Raw genomic sequence first — 22,456 nt, 5'->3', positions numbered from 1 at the left:
ATGCGGCTGGTGCTCCTCCGTCCCAGCCTCGGAGCCTGGCAGCAAAACCGCTAACTCTGCCCTGAACATTGCTCAGGAGTCCGAGAAAGCAGCTGCTGCTGCCGAGGACTCAGCGACCGGCAGGGCCAGGAGCGAGAGGGTGGGTCAGCGCCAAGGGCGACAAGGTGGCCTGGATGGACCGAGGCCAGAGGGGGTTTGCTCCGGGTGCCGTGAGGCCGCTGTTCGCTTCCAAAGGGCATTTGACCCGGGCTAACAAAGATAATATTCCCAACGGAATTGCTTAACTCCACCTTCATACAGGCCCTGTCCTGCAAACGAGTAAAAGCACAAGAGCGCAAACTCAAACGCCCCGAGCAGCCCCAGCAAAGGCAGCAGGAACAGTCCTGCGCTCAGGGCAACGCACTACTGTTTAAAAAGAAAAACGCGGTGACAGAGACTGAGATATTAACACACAAGAAGTGCTCCGGTTGCTTTGAAATTTGAGATGAAACGGTACCTGCTGCCGTATATTCCCGTAGGCTTCGCGGTCTCCCACCTGAGACCTGAGCTGAGCTGAAGGCCGTGTTTGCAAAATCCAGGTAAAGCTGGTGTTACGGGTGCACCGGCGAAATGTTTTAAATAATGACGACAACAATAATTTTGCATTCCAGTGTTAGGAGCTGGCAGTAACTAACACTTTGGGAAAGGTGCTAGTGTTTCAATTTATTATAGATTAAGGGGATTGATGTATTATTTTTTGTTTCTTTTTAATTAGTCTCATTAAAAACTAAACGATCTTCCTGTGGAGCATACAAGCAACACAAAGACACAGACCCAGCTAATGTTTTTCTCCTGATGCAATTGTTTAGAATTAGTGTTGCAAACAAGGAAATATTTAATAGTGGTCGCTAGGAGAGATTAGCGGTTGGGCAACAGCCCAAATCCAAAAAGGATTAGGAGCGGAGCAAGTACTAGCCAGTTCTGATGGAGCATTTGTCAAAAGTTGCTGTTTAGTTTAAAGCGAGTCAATGAGTGGCTTTTAAAGGCCCCAGATCCACCGACCGATGTTTGTTCCTGGTGATTCATTCCGGTTCTTTGAATTCCAGATTTTGTGAACTTCAGCTGGCTAATCTCGTTTAAAAAAAAAAAAAGAAAGAAAAAGAAAAAGAAAAAGAAAAAGAAAAAGGAATCCTATTGTTGGTCGCAGCTCATTACAATGGGTATATTATGACACTGGTTTGGGGAAACTGCCAAGTGGCCTGGCCCGTGGGAGGCCTGAAGACCTTGGCTTCCTCCCGCGGCGCCCGGGCGCCGTGAGCACCCGCTGCCCCGTTCTTCTCCTAAGCACCCACTTCTAACGTGGCCAGAGAGCTGGAGAAACTTCCGTAACTGACCCCCTCTTCACCCCAAACTTTATATCCTGAACGCTTCTTCTCTCCTCTGGTATCATGAGGGCTGGCGATGAAGCGTGCTGAGTCCTTCCGCTCCTGCAGAGCCTGACCCAGCACCGTGGAGCAGAGCCCCCGCTCCGAAACCCGCAGGGAGCGGGGGCCGGGTGGCAGTCCCTGAGAAGGAGAGCCCTAAAAATTTGCCTCTAGATACCTCAGGTCACGTCTAGTTTAGAGCATAAATTAATCCCAGTGTAATTATTATTCCGACTTTGTCCCAAAAGGGCACAAAACTGCAGGCACAGCCGGTGGTCTCCGAGCAAGAGAAGCAGAGCGCGGCGGGGAGCAGACCGGTTGCTCTCACAAGTCCTTGCTTGCCCCACGGCTAGTCCTTAGAAGCACCAGCCATCCCTCGCTCTCATGAAGGGCGCTTTCATCCACAGTTCACGCCTTTGATTTTTTCACATGCTATGAAAAATACATAAAACTTGGTATTCTAGAAAAAAAGAATTATAGCACCCACCCACCCACACCCACACACACACTCACAAAAAAAAAAAAAAAAAAACTCTTCAAATAGCAAAAGACGGAGCAGGGCAATTTTGAGGTTGCATTTCAAAATGAGAGCGTCAAATAGCCCCCCTCTTCCAAGGATGGAGAGAGCAGAGGGGGATTGGGAGGGCACCGGAGGGGCAGCTCACACTGCTCCTGCCGGTTCCCCAGGCAGAGGGCCCTGCTGGAGATCGTGCTCTGGTCACGGTGTGTTGGAGGACCGATGTGCCCCAGCGTCCTTCAGATCCCCTTTTTGCATCTCCCCTCCCCTGCGCTGCCCCCAGCCCCAGGCACGACCCAGCCCAGTGGACCCTCCTCTCTCCCCACTCGGCCAAAGGAGGGTCACAGCCCTGGGACACGTTCCCAGCCAACAGCTCCACTGAGGTCTCCTTGCACTGCCCCAAAAGCCTCATCCCAGCACACGCCGCAGCCTCCCTTCGCAGGGCTGCAGGCAAAACTCAGCTCTGCTCCAGCCAGCTAAAAGCCTAATTGACTTTTCCCTCTTTCTGCAGTTTATTTTTTGCTCTCCCTTCGGCAGCGTGCCGGAGCCAGGCTAGTCTAGTCACGCTCCCTTTGTTTACAGCCACTTTCGCCTCCATCCCGCTCCCTTGGCCTGCTGCTTCCCAACGTGCTCCTGGCCGGGACCTCCGCGCCGCCCGCAGCAGTTCTCCTCCCTGGGCCGAGCGCGGGGTCCCGGGCCCACCGCACACCCGCCCCAGCACCTTCCCAAGCCCTCGGAGCAAACCGTGGCGTGGCGGGTCCCTAACTTTTCCATTTTGTGGAAAATAAAAGCAGAGCCTGAGCGGTGTGCTGAAGGACACCCAGGCGCACCCAGGCACCTCATCCCTGCACCCAGACTCCGGCACCTGGGGGGTCTGGTGGAAGCAGCACCGACCCCCCGCCGGCTCTAAAGCCCGCTCAGGCCCCTCGGCATCCTTGGCTCGCCCGGAGGCGGGTGACAGCCCGTCCTGCCTGCCCGGTGCCCCGCAGCCACCGCTTCCCCGGCGCTCGGGGTGTGCGCAACCCCCGGTGCGGCGGGAGCCCCGCGGGGGGGGGGGGGGGGGGCAGAGCCCCGGCCCGGCGGCTGCGGGACCCCCGGCTCCATCCCTGGTCCCGCTGCCCGGTCCCGGCTCCCCCAGCCCCGGTCCGCGCTAAGCCGCGCTCGGCCCGCGCCGCCTCCGGGGCAGCCGCTGCCCCGTCCCAGCGCTCGACCTCCTCCGCGAGGTCCCCGCGACCCTTTCGCCCCGGCCCCGATCCCCCTGCCCGGGTCCCGCAGCCCCTGCTCGGGGTCCCCAATCCCCCTGCCCCGGTCCCGTGGGCTCTGCCCGGGGTCCCGCTGCCCCAGCTCCCGGCTCCCCAATCCCCCTACCCGGGTCCCGCAGCCCCTGACCGGGGTCCCGAATCCCCTGCCCCGGTCCCCAATCCCCCTACCCGGGTCCTGCAGCCCCTGCCCCGGCTCCCCAACCCCCTGCCCCGGTCCCCAATCCCCCTACCCGGGTCCCGCAGCCCCTGCCCGGGGTCCCCAACCCTCTGCCCCGGTCCCGTGCGCTCTGCCCGGGGTCCCGCAGTCCCGGCTCCCCAATCCCCCAGCCCCGCTCCCCGCTGCCCCCGCCCCGCTGCCGGTCCCGGTCCCGCAGCCGCAGCCCGGCCCGGCCCCGCGCCGTGTCCCGGTGCCGCCCCGCGCTCCGCGCCCCCCGCGGCTCCGCTGCTCGAGCTCCCCCGCGCGCCCTGCCCCGCGGCGGCGGCGGCGGCGGCTCCGCTCCCCGCTCCCGGCTCCCCGCTCCCGGCTCCCCGCTGCCCGCTGCCCGGCGCTGTCCCTCCCGGCGGCTCCCGGCGCTCGCCGCGCTGCCGCCTTGCGCCGGCCATGCCGGGGCCGCGCCGGGACCGGCCCGCGGTGCTGCTGCTGCTCGGGGCGCTGCTGGCCGCCGACCTCTACTTCCACCTCTGGCCGCGGGCGCGGCGGGAGCTGGCGGCGCCCCGCGCCCCGGGCTGCCCCTGCCGCCGCCGCGGCCCCCCCGCGCCGCCGCCGCCCCGCGCCGCCTCCGCGCTGCGGCGCCTCTTCGCCCACCCGCTCTACCGCGCCGCGGCCCCGCGGGGCCCCGCCGAGCCGCTGCTGGGCGCCCGCGAAGCCCTGCGCTACTACCGGCGCAAGGCGGCCCGCTGGAACAGGTGCGTCCCGCCGCCCCGGCACCCCCCCTTCCCCGGGCACCCCCCCCCCGGGCACCCTCCTGGGGCACCCCCTTCCCCGGTACCCCCTTCCTGGGCACCTTCCCGGGCATCCCCCCGGGCACCCCCTCCCCAGGGCACCCTCCTGGGGCACCCGCAGGACCCCGTCCCCGGGCGTCCCCTTCCCGGACACCCCCTTCCTGGGCACCTTCCCGGAGCGCCTCCTTCCAGCACCCCCCTCCCCGGGTACCCCCTCCCAGGGCACCCCTTCCTGGGCACCCTCCTGATGCACCCCCTTCCTGGGCACCCTCTTCCTGGGCACCTTCCCGGAGCACCTCCTTCCAGCACCCCCTCCCCGGGTACCCCCTCTGGGCACCCCCTTCCCAGGCACCCTCCCTGGACAACCCCTCCAGGAACCCCTCCCCGGGCACCCCCTTCCCAGGCACTCCCTTCCCAGACACCCTCCCAGGGGCCCCCCCCTCCGGGAACCCCCTCCCCAGACTCCCCCTCTCGGGGCTCCCCAGCCCAAGCCCCCTTCCCGGCTCTCCTCCCCGTCGCCCTACCCCTCGGCACCCCACGCGGAGCTGGGGCCCCCCCGAGGCTGCGGGGGCTCCCGGGGTCCCTCGCGGCCGGAGCCACCGGGCTCCGCTGCGAGACCCCCAGGGCAGGCGGCGAGGGGCAGGCGGCTGCCAGGGTGGGGGCTGAGGCCCCGGGGGCTGCGTCCCCCCCGGGACAGGAATCGGCTTTGCTCCGCGTCGCCTCTGTCAGCTTGGGGGCCGGGAAGGGGCTCGCACCGGCGCACCCCGGGCACGCGAGCCCTTGGGCTGCGCGACGACGGGAGCCCCCGTGCTCCAGCGGCCCCCCGGGGCAGAGCCTGGGACCTCTCCTGCCCCGCGGCTCTCCGCAGCTCCCTCCACGTGTGCACCGTCTCCTCCGATCCGCGACAGCGACATCAGGGCACCGGCTCCCCTCCAGCCCCTCTTGCTCCCACTGATGAATTCTCTGCTGCGAGGCGGAAAACACTTTGGGGAGAAAAGGAGCGGAGGGTTTTGTTTGGGGGCAGAAAGGGGCTCCCCCGGCTTTCGGTGGACCCGCCGCCTTGCTCCCTCCCGGCTCCGGGCATGGTTGCAGGAGACCTCCCGTCTCCTGCTCCCGGTGCGGGACTGTCGCTAACTCCTGCGGTCCCCCCGCGCGGAGGGAACGACCGCCCTCGGCGTCAGCCCGGCGCGTCGGCCGGCTGAAGCGCTCCGTGGCCCGTGGCGCGTGCCTGAATACGCGGGGCCTTTGCAAACCCGCGCGAGCTCCCGACGGCTTCTGCCTTGGCTCCCTGCGTGTGCTGGAGACGCAGCGGATGCAGGAGGGGCCTGAGCCGGCAGCTCTGGATTGCCCTTGGCGTGCCCGGGGAAGCGGGAGCGGGGTTTGCAGCTGGTGAAAAAGCAAGGCGTTCGGGCCGTGAGCAGCCGGGCTGCGAGCTGGGGTCCGGGGCAGCCGCCCGCCCCGGCAGCCCCTTCCCCGCGGCAATCCCACCGCCCCCAGCAGGGCCGCGCTCCGAGCGCAGTCGGAGCAACGCCGCCGGCGGCCAAAAGCAAATATATGAACGCGTGCGGCTCTGCCGGCTCGTAAAGAGAGGTGCGCCGGCTGCCCTTCAAGGCGCTGTTTAAACAGCAGCAACTAAAAATAACAAAGCGTCGCACAAACTTGAATCGAATACGGAAAACAAGACGAAGCGGTGCCCGAGCGGAATGCTAATGGCGCGGCGGGCAAGGGCGGCTTCCCGGCACCTCCGGGCAAAGGGGCTCGGCGCGTCCGGGCCCGTGGCAGAGCCGCTTCCGTTGCTCGCTCGGGGCTCGCTGCCGGTGCGCCCGGCCCGTCCGGGTCCCGGGGGGAGAGAGCGGCTCCGGACCTCAGGCCAGGCCACGTGTTAGCGCAGGCGGGAAGGTTTGCGGTGGAGGTGGAGCGAGCGCGGCCGCGAGAGCAGGCTTGGAGCGAGCAGAAAGCCCAGGTCCGGGCTGGGCTGATCCGGGCTCTGACTCAGCAGCAGCAGCAGCAGCAGCAGGAGAGCAGCATCTCCCCCGGCCACCTCTCAGGTCCCTGGCTCAGCACGGAATAACCCAGCCTTCCCTCTACAGAGCCACGAGGTGTGACAGCCCCTGGCCGCGTCTTGCTCCGTCTCCCCCAGCGTCCCACCAGACGCCGACCCGGCGCTCAGATGACAACGGAAGCTGCTGCTTTCCCAGTCCCCGCAGCTTCGGCACTTCCCTGCCGCCCAGATTTGTTTTCTAGGCCACTGTCAAACACGGTCCCTGCTTCCCCAGCCACCCACGGGCTGTCGCAGCAGCAAAGCGCGGGCCCACCTCCCTCCCGGGAGAAGAGCTGCAAAAAGGCATCTGGGCAGGCTTTCAAGAAGTGACATCGGAGGCAGGCAGGGGGAGGAAGCCGTCAGGAGCCCGAACCCCGGCACGTGGGCAGCGCCTAGGGAAAGGCTGAGGGCAGAGGAGCAGGGCTGCGGGCGGCAAGGGCTGCGAAGGAGGAGGAAGAGGAGTGGGAGCCCGCGAGACAGAGGCCGACGGGAGACACGGGACGTGTTCCGCTTGCTGCTCCGGCGCTGTTCAAGGCAGAAATCATTCATGTTTACTTCTTCCCCTAGTTAAGCGAGCTAGACTCAACCTACCACTTCCTCTTATTTTTATTGGTATCGTCCAGTCCTGGTTTTGCTCATGATTCATAGTAGGAGGCAACGGGAAGAGACAACCGAAGGAACTGAAGCGTTATCCCCGTGGCTGGAGCAGGTCCCTTGGGCCCGGAGCCATCCCGTACACTCAACTGCGGTGCCCACGTTGGGGGCCACCGCAGGAGACCCTCGTCTCGAGGGTGAGCCAGCCTGAAGGAGGTCGAAACCTTCCTTAGAAAGGTAGGAGCCCATGGAAGCAGAGGGAGCACGGGGCAAAGCGATGCCAGAAGGCAGGGATGAATGTGGGCCAGGGTCTCCCATTCTCAGAAACGGCCTGGATGTACCGTTTTCGCGGCACGCCGGATCCGCGGGAAGCGGGGTCCCGTGACCTGCGGATACGGAGAAAACCGGCAGCGCATGAGGGGAGCTCAGCTTTCAGGCTTAAAAAGCGCAGAACGTGCGCTGCAAACAGGCTGCCGGGCTGCGGCCGCGTACGGCAAACCCCACGGCTACCGGCTACCGGCAGCAGGATCCTTCAGCATCCTCGTGCAGGTTGGTCACGCGGCGGAGGAACGGGGAGCTCGAGGCGAGGAGATGCCTGCACGCGCTCGCCGGAAAAGCCGGAGGAACACGGCTGAGGCTAAGTGAAGCGCGTTTACACGTTATCAGGCAATGCCGGCGTTCCTGCGGGCGGATATTGATCTGGAATTTGCTTCGGGACTAATCTCAGCCGAGCCGATGCCTTGCTGTACGAGCAGAGGACACGAGCAGCGGGCTCCCAGCTGGCTCCTCGGTACGGGTATCGACACGGCGACGACGACGGTACCTGCGACGCGTGGTCCGTGCGCGCCGTGGCCGATCTGCCGCAGCGCCGCGGTCCCTCGTGGGGCGCAGCGGAGGGTTTGGGCCTTCTCGGAGCTGAGCGATGCCTCGTGCATGCGGCAGGGTTTGGGAAGGATGGATGTTCCCCAAGCAAGCGCGCTGTGGGACCGGGGGTTTGAACGCAGGGAGCGCAGCTCATCAGAAGCACGGCATAACCCCCGTCCCCTGCGACGCGCTCGGGGAGAGACGGCAGCGTCCTCTGCACGGCCTGCGAACCCGCGGCTCCTTCCCAATCCGTAGGTTTGGCGAAGCTGCTGCTGTTGCGATCCCCTCAAAACAGCTGCAGAGCAGCGTGCGAGAAGGTCCACACAAGCTTCCTGGGGCTGCCCGGTTCCTGCCAAGGTTGCCATCAGCCCTCCTGCGCTTGGCTCGACTGGCAGAAGAGCACGTTTCTGTACCGCGCACAAGTCTGACCACTCGCAAAACGTTTTCCATAGCGGCTGGATGCTCTGCTTGAGTGGAACAAGCTGCAGCCTGATCCTGTACCAACATCACAGCGTGATTGTCTTCAGTTTGGTGGCCAGATGGAAGTAAAAATTGGACTGGAAACACCAGGAACTCTCTGCCAGATCACAGAGCGGCCCCGGGACATGGCGCGTTTTGGATGCATACGGAGAGGGAAGCCCAGCGACGCACGTCCCACCTCCTCGCAGTGCTCCCGGCCCTCGCTGCGGCCCGTCACGTCTCTTTTCCCTGGCACTTCAATTAGGAACGGGAGTTTGATTGCAGGATGTAAAACCAGCTGGAGAGACTAATGGGGATGCAGGAAGGAAATAGCGGAAAACATCCATACCTCTTCAAAACCAGAAAGAAAAAAAAAAAGCCCTCAAAAACTCCGGAGCTTATTTTAATCCTTTGAGGAGCAGCTTCAAAACCCCAAACTCTGATCTGTAACCTGTTCGGTGCCAGGCGGGACGCAGCAGGAACCCTCTGGTTGCCCTTCCCCGTGCCGGAGAGCCCCAGCGGCCCCGCGCTCCTTTTGCACGGACAGAAACGAAGGGGAAAAGTGCAGGAGACGCGCGCCTGCGCCAAAGCCACGGAGCGTTTCACAGCTCCCGGCGGCCGGCTTGCTGCGGGGAAGCCCTGCCTGCAACTGCTGCTGGCTGGCCTTCCCCATGCCACGTCACCCGTCGTCCTGCTCCAGGCGTGCCGGGGCAGGGCTGCAGCGCCGTGCAAAACTGCAGCGCCGTGCAAAACTGCACCGTCGCGCAGGGCTGCAGCGCTGTGCAAAACTGCACCGTCGCACAGGGCTGCAGCACCATGCAAAACTGCAGTGCCGTGCAAAACTGCACCCTCGCACAAAACTGCAGCGCCGCACAGGGCTGCAGCGCCGTGCAAGGCTGCAGCGCTGCCATGCCTGACCTTGGCGGCAGGCAGCTGCCAGCCGCCGGCGCAGCAGCGCTCGGACACTTGCGTCGCCCCACGCCGTGCCCTCAGCGCAGCCCCTCGCAACTCCATAGCGCAGCAGATGATCAGGGTGAGCAGAAAGCTAGGACAACCCTGGCGCTATTTATAGCAGGTTATAAATGAACCTGATTCCTATATAATTATATATTTTGCAGAGCTCTGGTTTTAAGGGGAGCTATTTCAGGGAGCCGGAAGGGGCAGGGGAAGGCAGAGCTAGCTGCAGGTCGGGTTTAAAGGCGAGCGAGCGGCCTGCCGGCCCGGCACCCCTCGCCCGGTGCGCGGGGGCAGCGAAACGCGCGGCCGCCGGGCCGGAGGCAGCAGCAGCCCGGCCGGCACCGGCCTCCCTTGCGTAACGGCTGCATTTTTTCCCCATCAGTAATCTATTGCTCAGTGCCACGCGGGGACACAGCCCGGGTGCGGGGGAAAGAGGAGAGCAAATATGGTAAAATATTCGGGCAGCTTCTCGGGGGGGGGAAAAACTCCTCGAGTCTCAGCGGGGTCTGCACCGTCCGTGGCCGTGCAGGGATGAACGTTGCGCACAGGGGGGCGAGGGCAAGCGCGCCGGCGGACCCGTTTCGGCACGTTCTCGCCGCCGCCGCCGCCACCGCCTGTTTTGGGGGAGCGCTCGCCTCTTTTGCAGACTTACTGTAGCCCTTGGCCGCAGTGGCCGGCTCCGAGTGCGTCCCGGCGCCGGGGTGCTCGGATGCAAAGCCCTCGAGCTCCCTCCCGGCCAGGCCTGCGGACGTAAGGGCTTTGAGCACCTTGTTCCCGAGCATCCTCCGCGGGCGCCCGATGGCCCCGAGAGCCCAGCACGGAGCCGTCCGGAGGCGGCAGAACGGGACCCGGAGGCTGCTGGGCAGCGCAGGAACCGGCCGCATCACCCCATTTCCTAGATTTCTCCCCAAAAACGCTGCCAGCGGGGTCCCCTCCCGCAGTCGGACCGGATGAACCGCCCCGCTCAGCCTGCGGGGACGGAGAAGGCTAACGGGAAAAACCCACCAACGACCGAGCGCTTTCCCGCGGGGCCGAGCGGCGAAGCACGGAGCCAGCGGAGCCCGGGACACGGATCCACCTCCGCCTGCCGGGGCCAAACCTGCGGCCAGCCACCACCCCCGTGCCTGCCCGGCGCCGCCACCGAAACCAAAGAGCGGGGCCAGCGCCGGCTTTCTTTGAAGCCTTTAATTTTGTTTGCGTGGGGAAACGCAAAGCCGTGAAGCTCCTCGTCCCCCCTTTCCACCTTCCGCGCGTCCCAGCGGCGCGGGTCGCGCTAGGGGCTGGGATCGGGCGCAGGGCGACGCTCGGCCCTTCCCGGCCCCCGCTTGGTTAATGAACCACTCGCTATCGGCCCTGAGCTCCCGGTTTCCCCCGCTGATCTATCTCGGCACTTATGGAGTTTTCCCTTTATCAGGAGCGCGTACGCTGTACGTTAATGAGAAACTAATGCCCTGAGCTCTGCCGGGCGGCGGGTCGCGGCGCTCCGGCTTAGCTGCTGCATACGTAACCTTTTTGCTGCAGTTTAGCATTTTGCTCCTGCTTGAAAAATCCACAGTTTGCACCCAAACTTTGCTAATCAGCTGTGGAGCAAAACGCTAATCGGCTGCGGAGGCGTCTGCATTTTATGGTGGCCCCGGGGGCCCCGTTCGGCTCCGCTGGCCGAGGAAGGGCTAGATCCCGATGCTCAACCTTGATTTTAAGGGTTGTGCCCAGGCCGCTGCCGGATCGCCTTGCAGCATCCCTGTTTGCTGGACCAAAGACTGTAAATCCGGTCGCGGAGGGTAATTTATGAGCCTCGCTTAACGATTCTGCTAATCTGAGCGTTCTGCTGTGCGGGAGCTCAAGCCGCAGGAGAAGCCGGTGGAGACAGGGCTGCGCCGTCTCCGCAGCCGTAAGAGCCGACTCCGAAGGCAGCCTCGGCCGAGGCGGCTCGGACAAGACGCCGTTGTTCCCCCGGCTCCGCAGGCGGCGCACGCGAGCGCCGGGGGCAGAACGCGCTGCCGTCGGGGAGCGGGTCCCGCGCGCCAGCCCCCCGGCGGGTGGGTTTTCCACGAGTTTCGCCATAGCCCCCCTGCAAAGGCGGGGGGGGGACGGTGCAGGGAAGCTCTCTGCTCCGCCGTCCCCAGCACCGCGAGGGGGTGAGAGCACGAGGCGGCTGCGAGGAGGCTCCTCTCTCCCCCTCCTGCGGCTCCTCTCGCGGGGCGCGCGCAGCCCGGGGCCGGCAGAGGACCAGGCTCCGGTTGCTGACAGAGGTTTCTGCAGCTTCCACCTGCCCGAGAGCGGCCGGAGGCGACGGGGTTGCCCTGGACCGAGAGCCGGCACGGGCTTCCCCAGGGCTGGTGGAGCAGGAATTCCCACGCTCCCGCTTGGATGCTCGCACTCCCGGCGGCTCCTTTCCTCCCCGTCGGTGGGGATGGAGAAGCAGAGGCCAACGCCGCCGGCTCCTGGCAGCTCCCCAACCCACCTGCGCAAACACTCCCCCGCCCACACACCTCCCTGCCGGCTTTTCCCGTTTTCTCCTGCCAAAAAGGGCTGGCAAAGGGGCGACGGAGCAGTCAACTAGCTGCGCTCACGGGCGGGACGGGGCTAGCTGCACATGGGGCTGGATTCGCCCCAGGTCGTGGCCGGCTCCTTGCAAGGTTGCATCCCCCAAAAGCAGGAGCCGGCCCCGCACCGCCAGCCCCGGAGCCGGCGGCGCCCGGCTGCGTCTCGGATGACAGTTTTCTCAGAGCCTCATTAAATTCGCTATTAGTTACAGCGTGTCATGAGATCAGAAGCTGGCTGCAGCCAGATGCGCAATCCCCCGGGGTCCTCGGGGAGGGAAGAGACAAACCTTCCACGAGACACCGCCGTTTTGCAAGGCTCCGAGCCCGGGACGGCCGAGAACGGCTGCCAAGGGGCCGTTGTGGCTTCTTTACGGGGCCGTTCCCAGGAACGCGCGTTCCTGCGGAGCCGGGGCCTGCAAACGCCGGCGTCGCGCCCTGGCCTTCGCGTCCGCAGCGGGGGAACCCTTCCCGGCAGGATTTGCTGCTTTGCACTCGTAAACCTCCTCCCGGAAACGCCCGGCTCTCCGGAGCCGGCATCCCGCCGGGCGTCCTCACACGCCGTGCCGCTCTCCCGCAGGAGGCGCAGGCTGTACCGCGAGGGGCTCAACCTGACGGCCCCGGCGCTGCCGCAGCTCCGGCCGGACGCCAGCTGGCTCCAGTTCCACCTGGGCATCAGCCGCGACGGGCTCTACCCGCGGGGCAGCCCGGCCGTGGGGCGGCTCCTCCGCGACATGCAGGCTCTGAGCACCGTCAGCGCCGGTAAGTGCCCTCGGCCGGCCGGGGCGGGGGGAAACGAGCCCCGAACCGCGGGGCGGGGGAGAGCCGGGAAGGTCCCGCGCTCCCCCCACGGCTCCTCCTGTCCTTGCAGACTACAGCCAGGACGAGAAAGCGCTGCTGGGGGCCTGCGACTGCGCCCAGAGTGAGTGAGCGAGCGAGCGAGCCGGCTCGGTCCCTGCCCCGAACCCCGAACCCCAAATCCCGCCCGTGCCCCAGCCCTTCGCTCGGAGCTGAGCTCCCCCGGGGCCAGCGGCATCTCAGCGGCTCCGTCTGCCGCCCCAGGAGCGGGACGGACCGACTTCCCTTCCTTTGGGAGGAAAATAATTGGCCCCGGCGCCACGTGCGACAGCGCTGCCGGACCCTCCTCCGATTTGAGCCTGTTCGGGGGTAAAACCTGCCCTGCAGAGGCTGGGACGTGGGTGCAAGGACACTGGCAGCACTGGTTTCTACTGGGGTGGGGGCAAAGGGTCCGCGGGAGGGCGTAAGGGGCGGCTGCCGGCAGGAGCAGCGCTGGAGGGAAACGTGCACGGCCCAGGCGAGAGCGAGGCCAAAAATATAAGTAACACGGTAAAAGCAGAGAGGAGGAGCGCCAAAGCGGAGCAGGGACGAACGGAACAGCCAGGAAGAGGCACCTCGGGCACTCACGCGGGGCGGGAAGGTGCATCGCGCCCCAGGGCGCGAGCGGGCGCCGGGGAGGCTTTTCCAGGCGGCCGGTGGCTGACGGCGCCGTCTCCTCCCGCAGTCGTGAAGCCCAGCGGCGTCCACCTGAAGCTGGTCCTCAGGCTCCAGGACTTCGGCAAAGCCATGTTCAAGCCCATGAGGTAAGGGAGGCACGGCGGCGGCGGCCGCTGCTCCTTCGTGGGAGCCACGGGCCACCCACAGCAGCAGCTTTTCTCTCCTTTGCTCAAAAGCTACCTTGAGGGTTCAAAAAAGATGCAATTGTAACTGCACGGATGAAAACCAGAGGTCCCACACCGCTTACTGACACTGAAAATTCCTTGTTTTCCTGCATACTGGACGTATTGTGGCTAAGGCTTGCACGTTTCTTCTTTTTTCCCCCCAACAGACTTTGTTTTCCCTTATTTCTCCTTGGATACCCCAGAATATTTCCAAGAAATAGCTATCGGCCCAGGTCACCTCAAACAGGGGCTTTACGTTGCTTCTGCATTTATTTGCAGCACTTTGGGATCCTTCACATTCCTTCCCACCCGGATTACTTCCCATCCCCTGGCAAGGCAGTTTGCACCGTGCCAACTGCAACTGCTTCCCGAGCCAGAAAAAAGCCAGTTCCTGTTGTCCGTGTCCTGAAAACTGTTGTTTTCAGTCCACGTCTGCCTGGTCTCCAACAAGGCTAGGAGATAAAACGAAGTTCTCACGTGCTCAGCTGAGCACGGAGGGCCCAGCCGACGTCCGGGCGCTTTCCTGCTGCGTACGCGGGAGCGTGCGGATTGCCCACGCCACGGATTTGGGCACCGAAGGTGCAGGTGGCTGCGCCTGGGCAGCGACCCCGCGATCTCTTCCAGGCAGAAACGCGAGGAGGAGACTCCCGAGGACTTCTTCTACTTTGTGGACTTCCAGAGGCACAACGCGGAGATAGCCGCCTTCCACCTGGACAGGTACGGGGCCGTGCCGCGGCGCTGCCCTCTTCCCGGGGCCGGTCCTCCCTGCCCCACGGAGAGGGGGGGGAGAGATTCCCCCACCGCAGTACAGCCACCACGGCCTGCTTTGGACTGAGATAAACTGCAGTTGCGCGGTTCCAAGCCCTCAGTTAATGAGCAATTAACCTGGCACCCTTTCCCAGCAGTATTTGCATTTAATGAAATCACAAATACCCTCATTAGAGGAGGACTGCAGCAGCCTTCCTCCCCTCTGCAGGAAGATGGTTGAACATCCAGGGGAAGTCACCCCTGATGATGATGATGATGATGATGATCAATAGGGGTTTTACACCCACGTCTCCGTTTCCCAAATCTGACTTACGTGATAGAGAGGACCAGGCTGTAAGCGGTGTAGATCAAACTCTGAGCTAGGGAGGGAGCAGAGCTGAACTCAGTCTCCACCTCTGCCCCTAAATCACTGCGGTGACCCTGGCTGACCCGCTTGTCCCTGGGGCTCGGTCAGTTTGCCTCCCCCCATCCCGGCTTCACCAGCCGACCACCGAGGCTTGACTGCTTTTCTGAAGGGCTTCACGGTTTTAAAAGCCAGAAGATGCTCGATGCAAACAAATGATTTTTTTTTTCCTCCTTTAAACATTGTTCAATAAGTAACAGGCTAAATCCAGCCTTGGGTGCCTGATTCTCAGGAGCAGAGCGCATTTCCCAAGGAGCAAAGCACAGCGTCGGCTGTCTCACCCAGCGCTACCGACTCAGCAACCAGCAGCTGCTTCCCATTCATTGGCACGAACACCTTCCCGCCCCGGGCCCTGATTTTTTGAGAGTATTTGAGGTGAAGCTGCTGGGAATCCGTGCCTGCACGTGGGGGCGATCCCCCCTCGCCTCCCGCTGCCTCAGCGCCGCGTGTCAAACAGACGCTGCGCAAGGGCCCGCGGGGCTGTTCTCCCTCCTGGGGGACACGGCTTGCCTGCGAGAACGCGGGAGCAACGGCTCAGGGAGAAGACAAATCCTGGAGAAGAACATCCAGATCCTTCCAGGAAGCAGCTGTTAAAATACCAAAATCCAAACACGGCCTCCTCTTGGTCCAGAGGGTAAAACAACCCGGGCTATTTGCTAGAAAGAAGCCTGGGGGGAAAAATTCTGTTTGGGTGCGAACTAGAGGGGGGGAAAAAGACCCACAGTTTGCAAATGGAAAGAACAACGTCCTTCTGCACCGCAGGCCTCTGAGCGGCTTTTCCCTTTCGTGCAGGATCCTGGATTTCCGGCGGGTGCCCCCCACCGTGGGAAGGTTGATCAACGTCACCAAGGAGATCCTGGAGGTCACCAGGAACGAAATCCTGCAGAGCGTCTTCTTCGTCTCCCCAGGTAGGCGAGCGCTGGGGCTCCAGCCGCGCTGGCCCGCCGCGGGCGGCAGAGCAGTCTCGCATGGGAAAGGGGCAGGCAGGGCTTGTGCTGACGTGCAGAAATGAAATTCCTGGTGGAAACAGATGCGCAGAGACATGGTTACAGCAGAGGCGTCCATCTCGCAGCCTCCGGCTGGAAGCGTCTGCCGTAACCATTCATCTGCCCTCTTTTCCTAACCTTTCCTCTAGCACGTGTCCAGGTCTGTCCATCGACCAAAATCCAGGTATCCGCCATGATCTTGGCGGTTGCACCTCCATTATGTGGTTACATAATGGAATGAAAAGAAATCTATTTTGGTCACCCAACAAATGCAGCCACCATCCTGTGATGGGGAAGAGGTCAGCCCATGCCACCCTCGAAAGGAGGGAACATCTGTGCCAGAGCATCCACTGGGCTGGGACCACGGTCAGGCCTGGGGGCGGTATGGGACTGGCAACACTGCACAGAGCCGTCGCCACCTCTCGCAGACCGTCCTTCCTCCCCCCGTCCTCCTCTTCTCCTCCCAGCCAGCAACGTGTGCTTCTTTGCCAAGTGCCCGTACATGTGCAAGACGGAGTACGCGGTGTGCGGGAACCCTCACCTCCTGGAAGGGTCCCTCTCCGCCTTCCTGCCGTCCCTCAACCTGGCGCCGCGACTCTCCATCCCAAACCCGTGGATCCGGTCCTACTCGTTTGATGGAAAAGAAGAGTAAGTGGGTAAATGATGCTGATTCCCATATCTGCATTGCAAAGAGTGTGTGGGAAGGAGAATGAGCAGGACATGGACATGCATGCAGTAAATGTATGTCTGGGGGGAGATATCTGGGGAGAGATTCGGAGACTGCCCCTGCTTAGTCCCATAACACCTAATGCCCGGGCCTGGGAGAGGCTCGCAGTCTCCCTGCTCGCGCTAGGGGCGAGGTTTAGCTCCGTGGGCAGAGGTGGTGGCACGGCACCCGCGTCCGCTGGAGGAGGCAAACAGCCGCGTGAGGGATGCAGCTGAAAACGGGCTGGCGCTCAGGAGCGGTCAGGCCCCAGGCCAGCCAGTTTCCCTGGCCAGCAGAGTTGTGTCTCCGCAAGCCACAGCCGAGACGTCCCTCCCGCCCCTCCGCTCCACCTCCGCGCGGGAGCCCGGCTCCGAGGCGCTCTTTGGCCGAGGCAGCGGCCACCGCTGACGGCAGCCCCTTTGCCCTCCACCTCCTGCAGGTGGGAAGTGAACCCGCTCTACTGCGACACCGTGAGGGAGATCTACCCCTACAGCAACAGCAACCGGCTGCTCAACATCGTCGACATGGCTGTATTCGACTTCCTAATAGGTACGACGGACTGTCCTTCACGCGGGCCCTCGCTCCCGCGCCGCGGTGCTTCGCAAAGGCATTTGCCAGCAGACTCGTCCTTCCTGCTCCGCAGACGGAGCTGGGGGACTGCTGCCTCCAGGCTGCCGCGTCCCCCTGTAGCCCCACGACCACCCCAGCCCGCTCCATGGAGCTCCGGGGGACGAGGGCAGCAGCTCTCAGGGTCCGGCTTAGACACTGCCAGCAAGGCAATAAATATTTCACGCGGGTCTGAAGGAAAATATAGAGCGTGTCCTCAGTCACTTGCACGGGAAACTCTGCTCCTCTCTCCCCCCTTTAACAGGGAACATGGACCGCCACCACTATGAAATGTTCACCAAGTTTGGGGACGACGGCTTCCTCTTGCATCTGGACAACGCCAGAGGGTAAGGCTCTGAGAGGGCGCCTGGAAGGGGAGGAGGACTGCGGGCAGGCAATAAGCCGTGCGCTCTCTGCTTACCCCTAGATTCGGGCGACATTCCCACGACGAAACCTCCATCCTGGCGCCGCTCTCCCAGTGCTGCATGTAAGTGCCAGCTTCGCTGTCCTCCCCGGCCACGCTAGTGCTCCCCGGTGAGGGACCGGCAGCACCGCTGCTGGAAGCCCCCAGGCTCGGCTCCATCCGGCAGCTCCGGGAAGACCCTGAAAAGGTTTCACTGACAGACCAGGAGATACTCCCTGTTGGATCAAACCCTTCAGGTGTCTCCTAGCATCTCCCAGTCTGTCGACCGGAGGTGCTCTCGGACCCATTTGAGCTCCCTGTCAGGCACGCTCAGACAAATCTCCATCCAAAAGCCTGGGAGAACTTTGATACAGTTAATCAGGTCTCCTTCCCTCATGGCATTAAGGAGAAGCTCATAAATTTTACCATTTGAACCCTATCTTGGCTACTCCTTTATTAATTCACATAAATCAACAGCTGAAAGTTAAATGAAAGAGACAGAAAAAGCTGCTCTTCCCTGTGGTTTCTCTTTAGGAGATGTCTAACCTATTTCCTTGCTATTCCTGCTCCATCTAAGCCTTGGGAAGTTAATAGCACTCTCTCCCCAAACATCTACATTACTGGATCTAATTTTAAAAACTGTTATTTGCACCTAGTGTGACTCGTCATTTATAATTGCAGGCGCTCAGTGAATCCTTCCGATGAACTGCTATTTTGTGTGGTTTAAATTAACTCTGCCTCTTAATTTGATCTGAACAGTAATATCCCCACAGGTCAGATCCTTCCTATTCTTCCAGATCCACCTACCAGGAGCGGTTCTTAATTTAGTTCTCTTCGTAAAAGGTAGCGAGATGAAGACCTGCAAATCACACCTTTTAATAAGCCAACTAGGGCCAAAAACAGTGTAAAAGCAACTCAATCCACTGGAGGGAGATGCACAAAACCTGATTTCCTAGAACAGACAATCCATCTGGAATAAGGAAGCATCCAAAAACACTAGGAAAGGAAGTAAAAATGCTTCCCTAAGTAAGCACAGAGGCGCAGATTTCAGCCTGCCCTGACGGGCTAGCTGGGCTCCCTGTCCATCAGTCCACAGAGTCACCTCCTCATTCCTAGACGAAGTCCAGCCAGGTACATCTAAGCAGGAATAAAATCCTGCAGCAGAAGGAAATCGAGGAGCCCTATGGGCTCCTAAATTTTACTGTTTAGGAGAGTAAATTTACTATTTACGAGAAGACCTATGGGTGCAGAGTCTAGGCAACTCCAGCCGACAGGGACCACTCAAAACATGGTGAAGCTCAACAACAGACTACTCACTTCCCTATTAAATATGTTCAGCTTGTTCCTAGCTGAATTCTTCCCTAACTTTGGCTTCCAGCAAATTTAAGTCTCCTGATAAGAGCCTTGCTATTTTCAGCTGCCTTTCATAGCTCCTGTACCAGTCCTTGTCCCACACACTGAAGTCTGCTGCTCTCCTCTCCTGACATTGCTATTATTGAATACAGTAAACGGCACATATACATATATATATACATATACATACAGTAAGAGATGGCCCTTTTCCTGGAAGAGTAAAAACCCTAAAAAAGGCACAGACAAGCCTGAAAATAGCCCCCAAATAACCTGGCACACGTCTTCTTGGCTGATAAAGTCCCTAGAAAGCTCCAGGTCAAACCTCCTTCAACAAATCAGCGCAATAGAGGGGTAACACTTGCCACGTTGGACAGGAAAGGAGAGGGACCGGAGGAAGGATTTCCGTCTCACGCTTCTTTCCATGTTCTCCCTATTTCTTATGCAACTGTTACAGCATTAAATAAGCCATTCCCCACAGGGTCAGACTATCCCATTCTCCATCTCCAAGCACAGTCGCTGTTCGGATCAGAGCAAACACAGCTGGTGTTTACCCACGGCAGCTCCTGGGAGCCACCCCTTGCCTAGAAGGAGGCTGCGCTCATATATTCATTGCCGCAGTTCAGGTCTGCTCTGCTCAGGGGTTTCTCTGGCAGCAGCAGAACCTCATAATTGAGCTCCGACAGTGATTTAAGGCCTCGTCGCTGGCCTTAGCACTTGGCCAATTGATTTTTGTGGTTTAATCTGGCATCGTTCAGGAATATTAATGCAAGACAGGCTCGTGGGCAGCCAGGACAACAGCAAGTTTAAATCACCTGCCGCCGTGCCGGCACTGCGCAGAAGGCACCCGGCCGCGGAGCCGTTCTCCCCGCCGCGTGCAATGCAGCGGGCGTCACTGCCCGAAGACACGTACCTCGCTTCGCTGCTCCGGAGCGTTACCACCGCTCAATGCGGCGAGTCGGCTCCTGCTTAGCGAGGCATAGCAACAGCAGCGAGCCTTTTAGCCTATCACTCGAACAGCATGCCTCCCGTTAGAATTAAAGCGAGCCGGATCACTATTACTGATCGATGTCCTGGGTAAACAAGGAACGTGTAAAGGCAAACTCTAGAGCTGCTTGAAAGGTTTCTGACTACACCTTTTTCCCCTCTGAAAATTCTGGCTCGGCTAAAGAGAAGCAGTTCCATAAACACAGACTGCTTTTTTCCAGCATTCAAAAGGCAATAATTAAAATCACTGATTAATTTCAATGTTATAGATGCTGCAATCAAAACTCTTTGCTGAGGATTAAACAAGTTATTTCAAAATTACTTAGTTTTGTTCCCAGAAGTGTTCCAAGATGCTTTTCATCCCTATCTGTGTCAAAGGAAAATATTTAAATATTAGTACCTCTTAAGGGGAAAAGACACAGTTGGATCAGTTCCAGTAAATATTCCTTCTTTTTATTTAGAGTTGTAACAGGAGATTTTTCCCTCAACTATTACCAGCTAAGACATGCCTTTTCATTTTACTTCCCTTCCGCCCCCTGCCCCACAACTGTCGTCTTTAGGAACATAGCACCACCCTGCAATAGTCTGGGGAACGGGGTTATCTCTGACTCAGAGGAAAAACACTCATTACTGAGAATTTCTACCACATTTCTCTCAGAAGACAGAAATCTATGGTACAAATACTCTGCAGTGTTGAAAAACAAATGAGGAACCAGAGGTTTCTGCAAAAAATTTCATTTCCTTCAAAAAGGATGTTTTCATTCCAACGTTCTTTGGCAAATACCTTCACCCAGTTCTGCCTCCCTCCTTCCACTGCTACCAGGGGGCTAAGACAGCCAGCTCTTGCTAGGATACTGCGAGAAATTCGCATTAAGATGCCTAACCTCTTTCTTCCAGAATAAAGAGGACGACGTTATTACGACTCCAGCTCCTGGCTCAGCCCGAATACCGGCTCAGCGATGTCATGAGGGAATCCCTCCTGCAGGACCGCCTGGCACCCGTCCTCACCGAACCCCATCTCCTGGCTTTGGACAGGCGGTTACAGCTTATCCTCAAAGCCGTGAGGAAATGCATAGACACATATGGAGAAGGCAAGGTGGTGGCTAACGATACCACGCAGCCTGAGGTTCCCACGTCTGACAGAGCGAAGCTGACCAGTTAAAACAGTCCTTAGCCTCTGTTCCCAGGAAGGGAAGACCCCTGCAAGGCAAGTGGAAAACTTTAATAGCTGCTAACTTCTGTCTACAAAAGCCTGTGAGATTGAGAGGGGGAAATTCTTGGAAGATTGTCAAGATTCACACCTGGTTCCTATGCCGAATGCTTGACCAAGTCTCCTGTGTTTGGGATGAAAGGTTGCCAAGCGTGTCGGTAAGTTGTGGTCTGACTGGCAGATCTTTACACCCTGAACACTGGCTCTCCAGTGGAAAAGCAGAGACCTCCTGTTCTGTAGGCCACCTCCTGTAGCTGGCCATGCCCCTGGGAGAGCAGGGGAATACGTGGGCATTGGTTTACTCAGCCTACATGGGATCTTGGTCTCACTAGTGAAGGACACAAACTACATCTAAGGATGAGGCTTGAATAAAGAGATGCTAAGAGTATTTTCCTCTTAAGTCTGTGTTCTGTAATCAAGACAGTGTATTTGAGTAAAGAGCAACCCTATTTCACAAGGGCAGTACCTGCAACCTTGAGACAAGACACCACATTGAGTCAGCACAGTCGAACTGAAGAGCACCTGCAGAGTATTCACCAGACTTGTCCATTCCCCCAGGTCTCTTCTCCAACATAGTTATCAACCCACTTCATTTCGATCCATGCTGCCCAAAAGCCCACTACCTCACAATGCAGTAAAATCACTTCTATTTGTCTATCTGTCTTATAGGTGGAAGAATCAGTTTAGGTTATAAGAGAAAGGCAGGTATGCATTGCCTTTGACCTTGTAAGTGCAGCCCTGTTCAAAACAAAACAAGCCTTCCCCAAACCCACCTAGAGGCACAGGATTGTAGTTACAATTGAAGAAGCCACCAACTTCTAGTGAAAATATTTTGGCAAAGTGGGAGGGTTCTAGCTCAGGTCATCTTCTCATAGCTTTAAAATCACTTAAGCTACTTAAGCTTTTCCCTTGGAAACTAGAAGTGGATCACACACACAATCTCTGTGCATTTTGAGGGGATGTAATAGGAACTAAAGACCAAAAGAGGGTGGGAATTCAGAGATCTTTGAATTTATAATGTTACCCTTTCTTCCCAAGGGGAAGGGTTAAGAATGGTTTAATTACTGAAGCTCTCTTTAATAGCTTTTTCATTTAACTGTTCAAGAAGGATTGCACCAAGGTTTTTGGCAGTCTAGGGAAAGTATTTGAGAACTCTGTTGATAATTTATCATCCTTAAGGAAGAAAAACAATAAATCTACAACAAGCTCATTCTAAACTAACCTTTCAGTTAAGCAAAAAACCATCAACAGCACTGCAGATCTCTGAGGAAAATCCCAAAACCATAGCGCAAGTGTTGCCAGGATGCATAACCAAAGGCAGTAGCTGTTAACTGGTTCTCAGCGAGCTGCTTCATCTACACTGGCTCGTTTTCTTGGAGGTTGGAGTTCTGCCCAACCTAAAGAGAACTCAGTAACACTGGCAGTAAGTGCCTGGATTGTACAAGAAAGGACTAAAGCTTGTTTGGCCACAGCTATCATTTTTGACATGGGACTAACATTGCAACAGCTCTAAAGTTGGCTACCTGTCTCCACCCTGTAAAACTACAGAAGAGGCTGTAGCTGTAATTTGAGTATGGCCCTACAGGTCCCCATTCTATTCATTTTTGTGTTCGAGGAAGCTTGAAGTGTTTCTACTTAGCAAAGAGATTCTTCCAGTATTCTGGAGCCACAACTGTTAGCAAGAAAAAGGGAAGAAAAGGCTCATTTGTTTGGGCCTGATTTGTATTTTACCATGTCCTTCTATTTCCAGCTTTCGCAAAAGCAAGTTTTTAGATA

General features: G+C 59.4%; 1 protein-coding gene across 1 annotated transcript; it reads left to right on the top strand.

Moving 5' to 3' along the window:
- The first annotated feature begins 3,714 nt into the window (after positions 1 to 3,714).
- On the top strand, positions 3,715 to 21,068 carry FAM20A (FAM20A golgi associated secretory pathway pseudokinase). The gene is made up of 11 exons (XM_067308315.1): positions 3,715 to 4,088; positions 12,163 to 12,344; positions 12,454 to 12,504; positions 13,105 to 13,183; positions 13,886 to 13,978; positions 15,225 to 15,340; positions 15,886 to 16,066; positions 16,564 to 16,673; positions 16,996 to 17,077; positions 17,158 to 17,217; positions 20,368 to 21,068. The coding sequence occupies exons 1-11, from the start codon at positions 3,784 to 3,786 to the stop codon at positions 20,630 to 20,632; spliced, it is 1,524 nt and encodes a 507-aa protein (XP_067164416.1). The 5' UTR covers positions 3,715 to 3,783; the 3' UTR covers positions 20,633 to 21,068.
- The last annotated feature ends 1,388 nt before the right edge of the window (positions 21,069 to 22,456 follow it).

Source organism: Apteryx mantelli, chromosome 19 (genome assembly GCF_036417845.1).
Source record: "Apteryx mantelli isolate bAptMan1 chromosome 19, bAptMan1.hap1, whole genome shotgun sequence".
Lineage (NCBI taxonomy): Eukaryota > Metazoa > Chordata > Aves > Apterygiformes > Apterygidae > Apteryx > Apteryx mantelli.
Note: the sequence above shows the minus strand (reverse complement) of the source record. Positions and strands in the feature narration are given on the sequence as shown.

Bases quoted from the DNA above. Each gene is read 5' to 3' on its own strand.
- FAM20A (XM_067308315.1), top strand. From the start codon at position 3,784: ATGCCGGGGCCGCGCCGGGACCGGCCCGCGGTGCTGCTGCTGCTCGGG. The intron at 12,505-13,104 runs GTGAGTGAGCGA...CTCCTCCCGCAG, and splicing joins GGCCTGCGACTGCGCCCAGA to TCGTGAAGCCCAGCGGCGTC. The intron at 16,674-16,995 runs GTACGACGGACT...CCCCTTTAACAG, and splicing joins TGTATTCGACTTCCTAATAG to GGAACATGGACCGCCACCAC.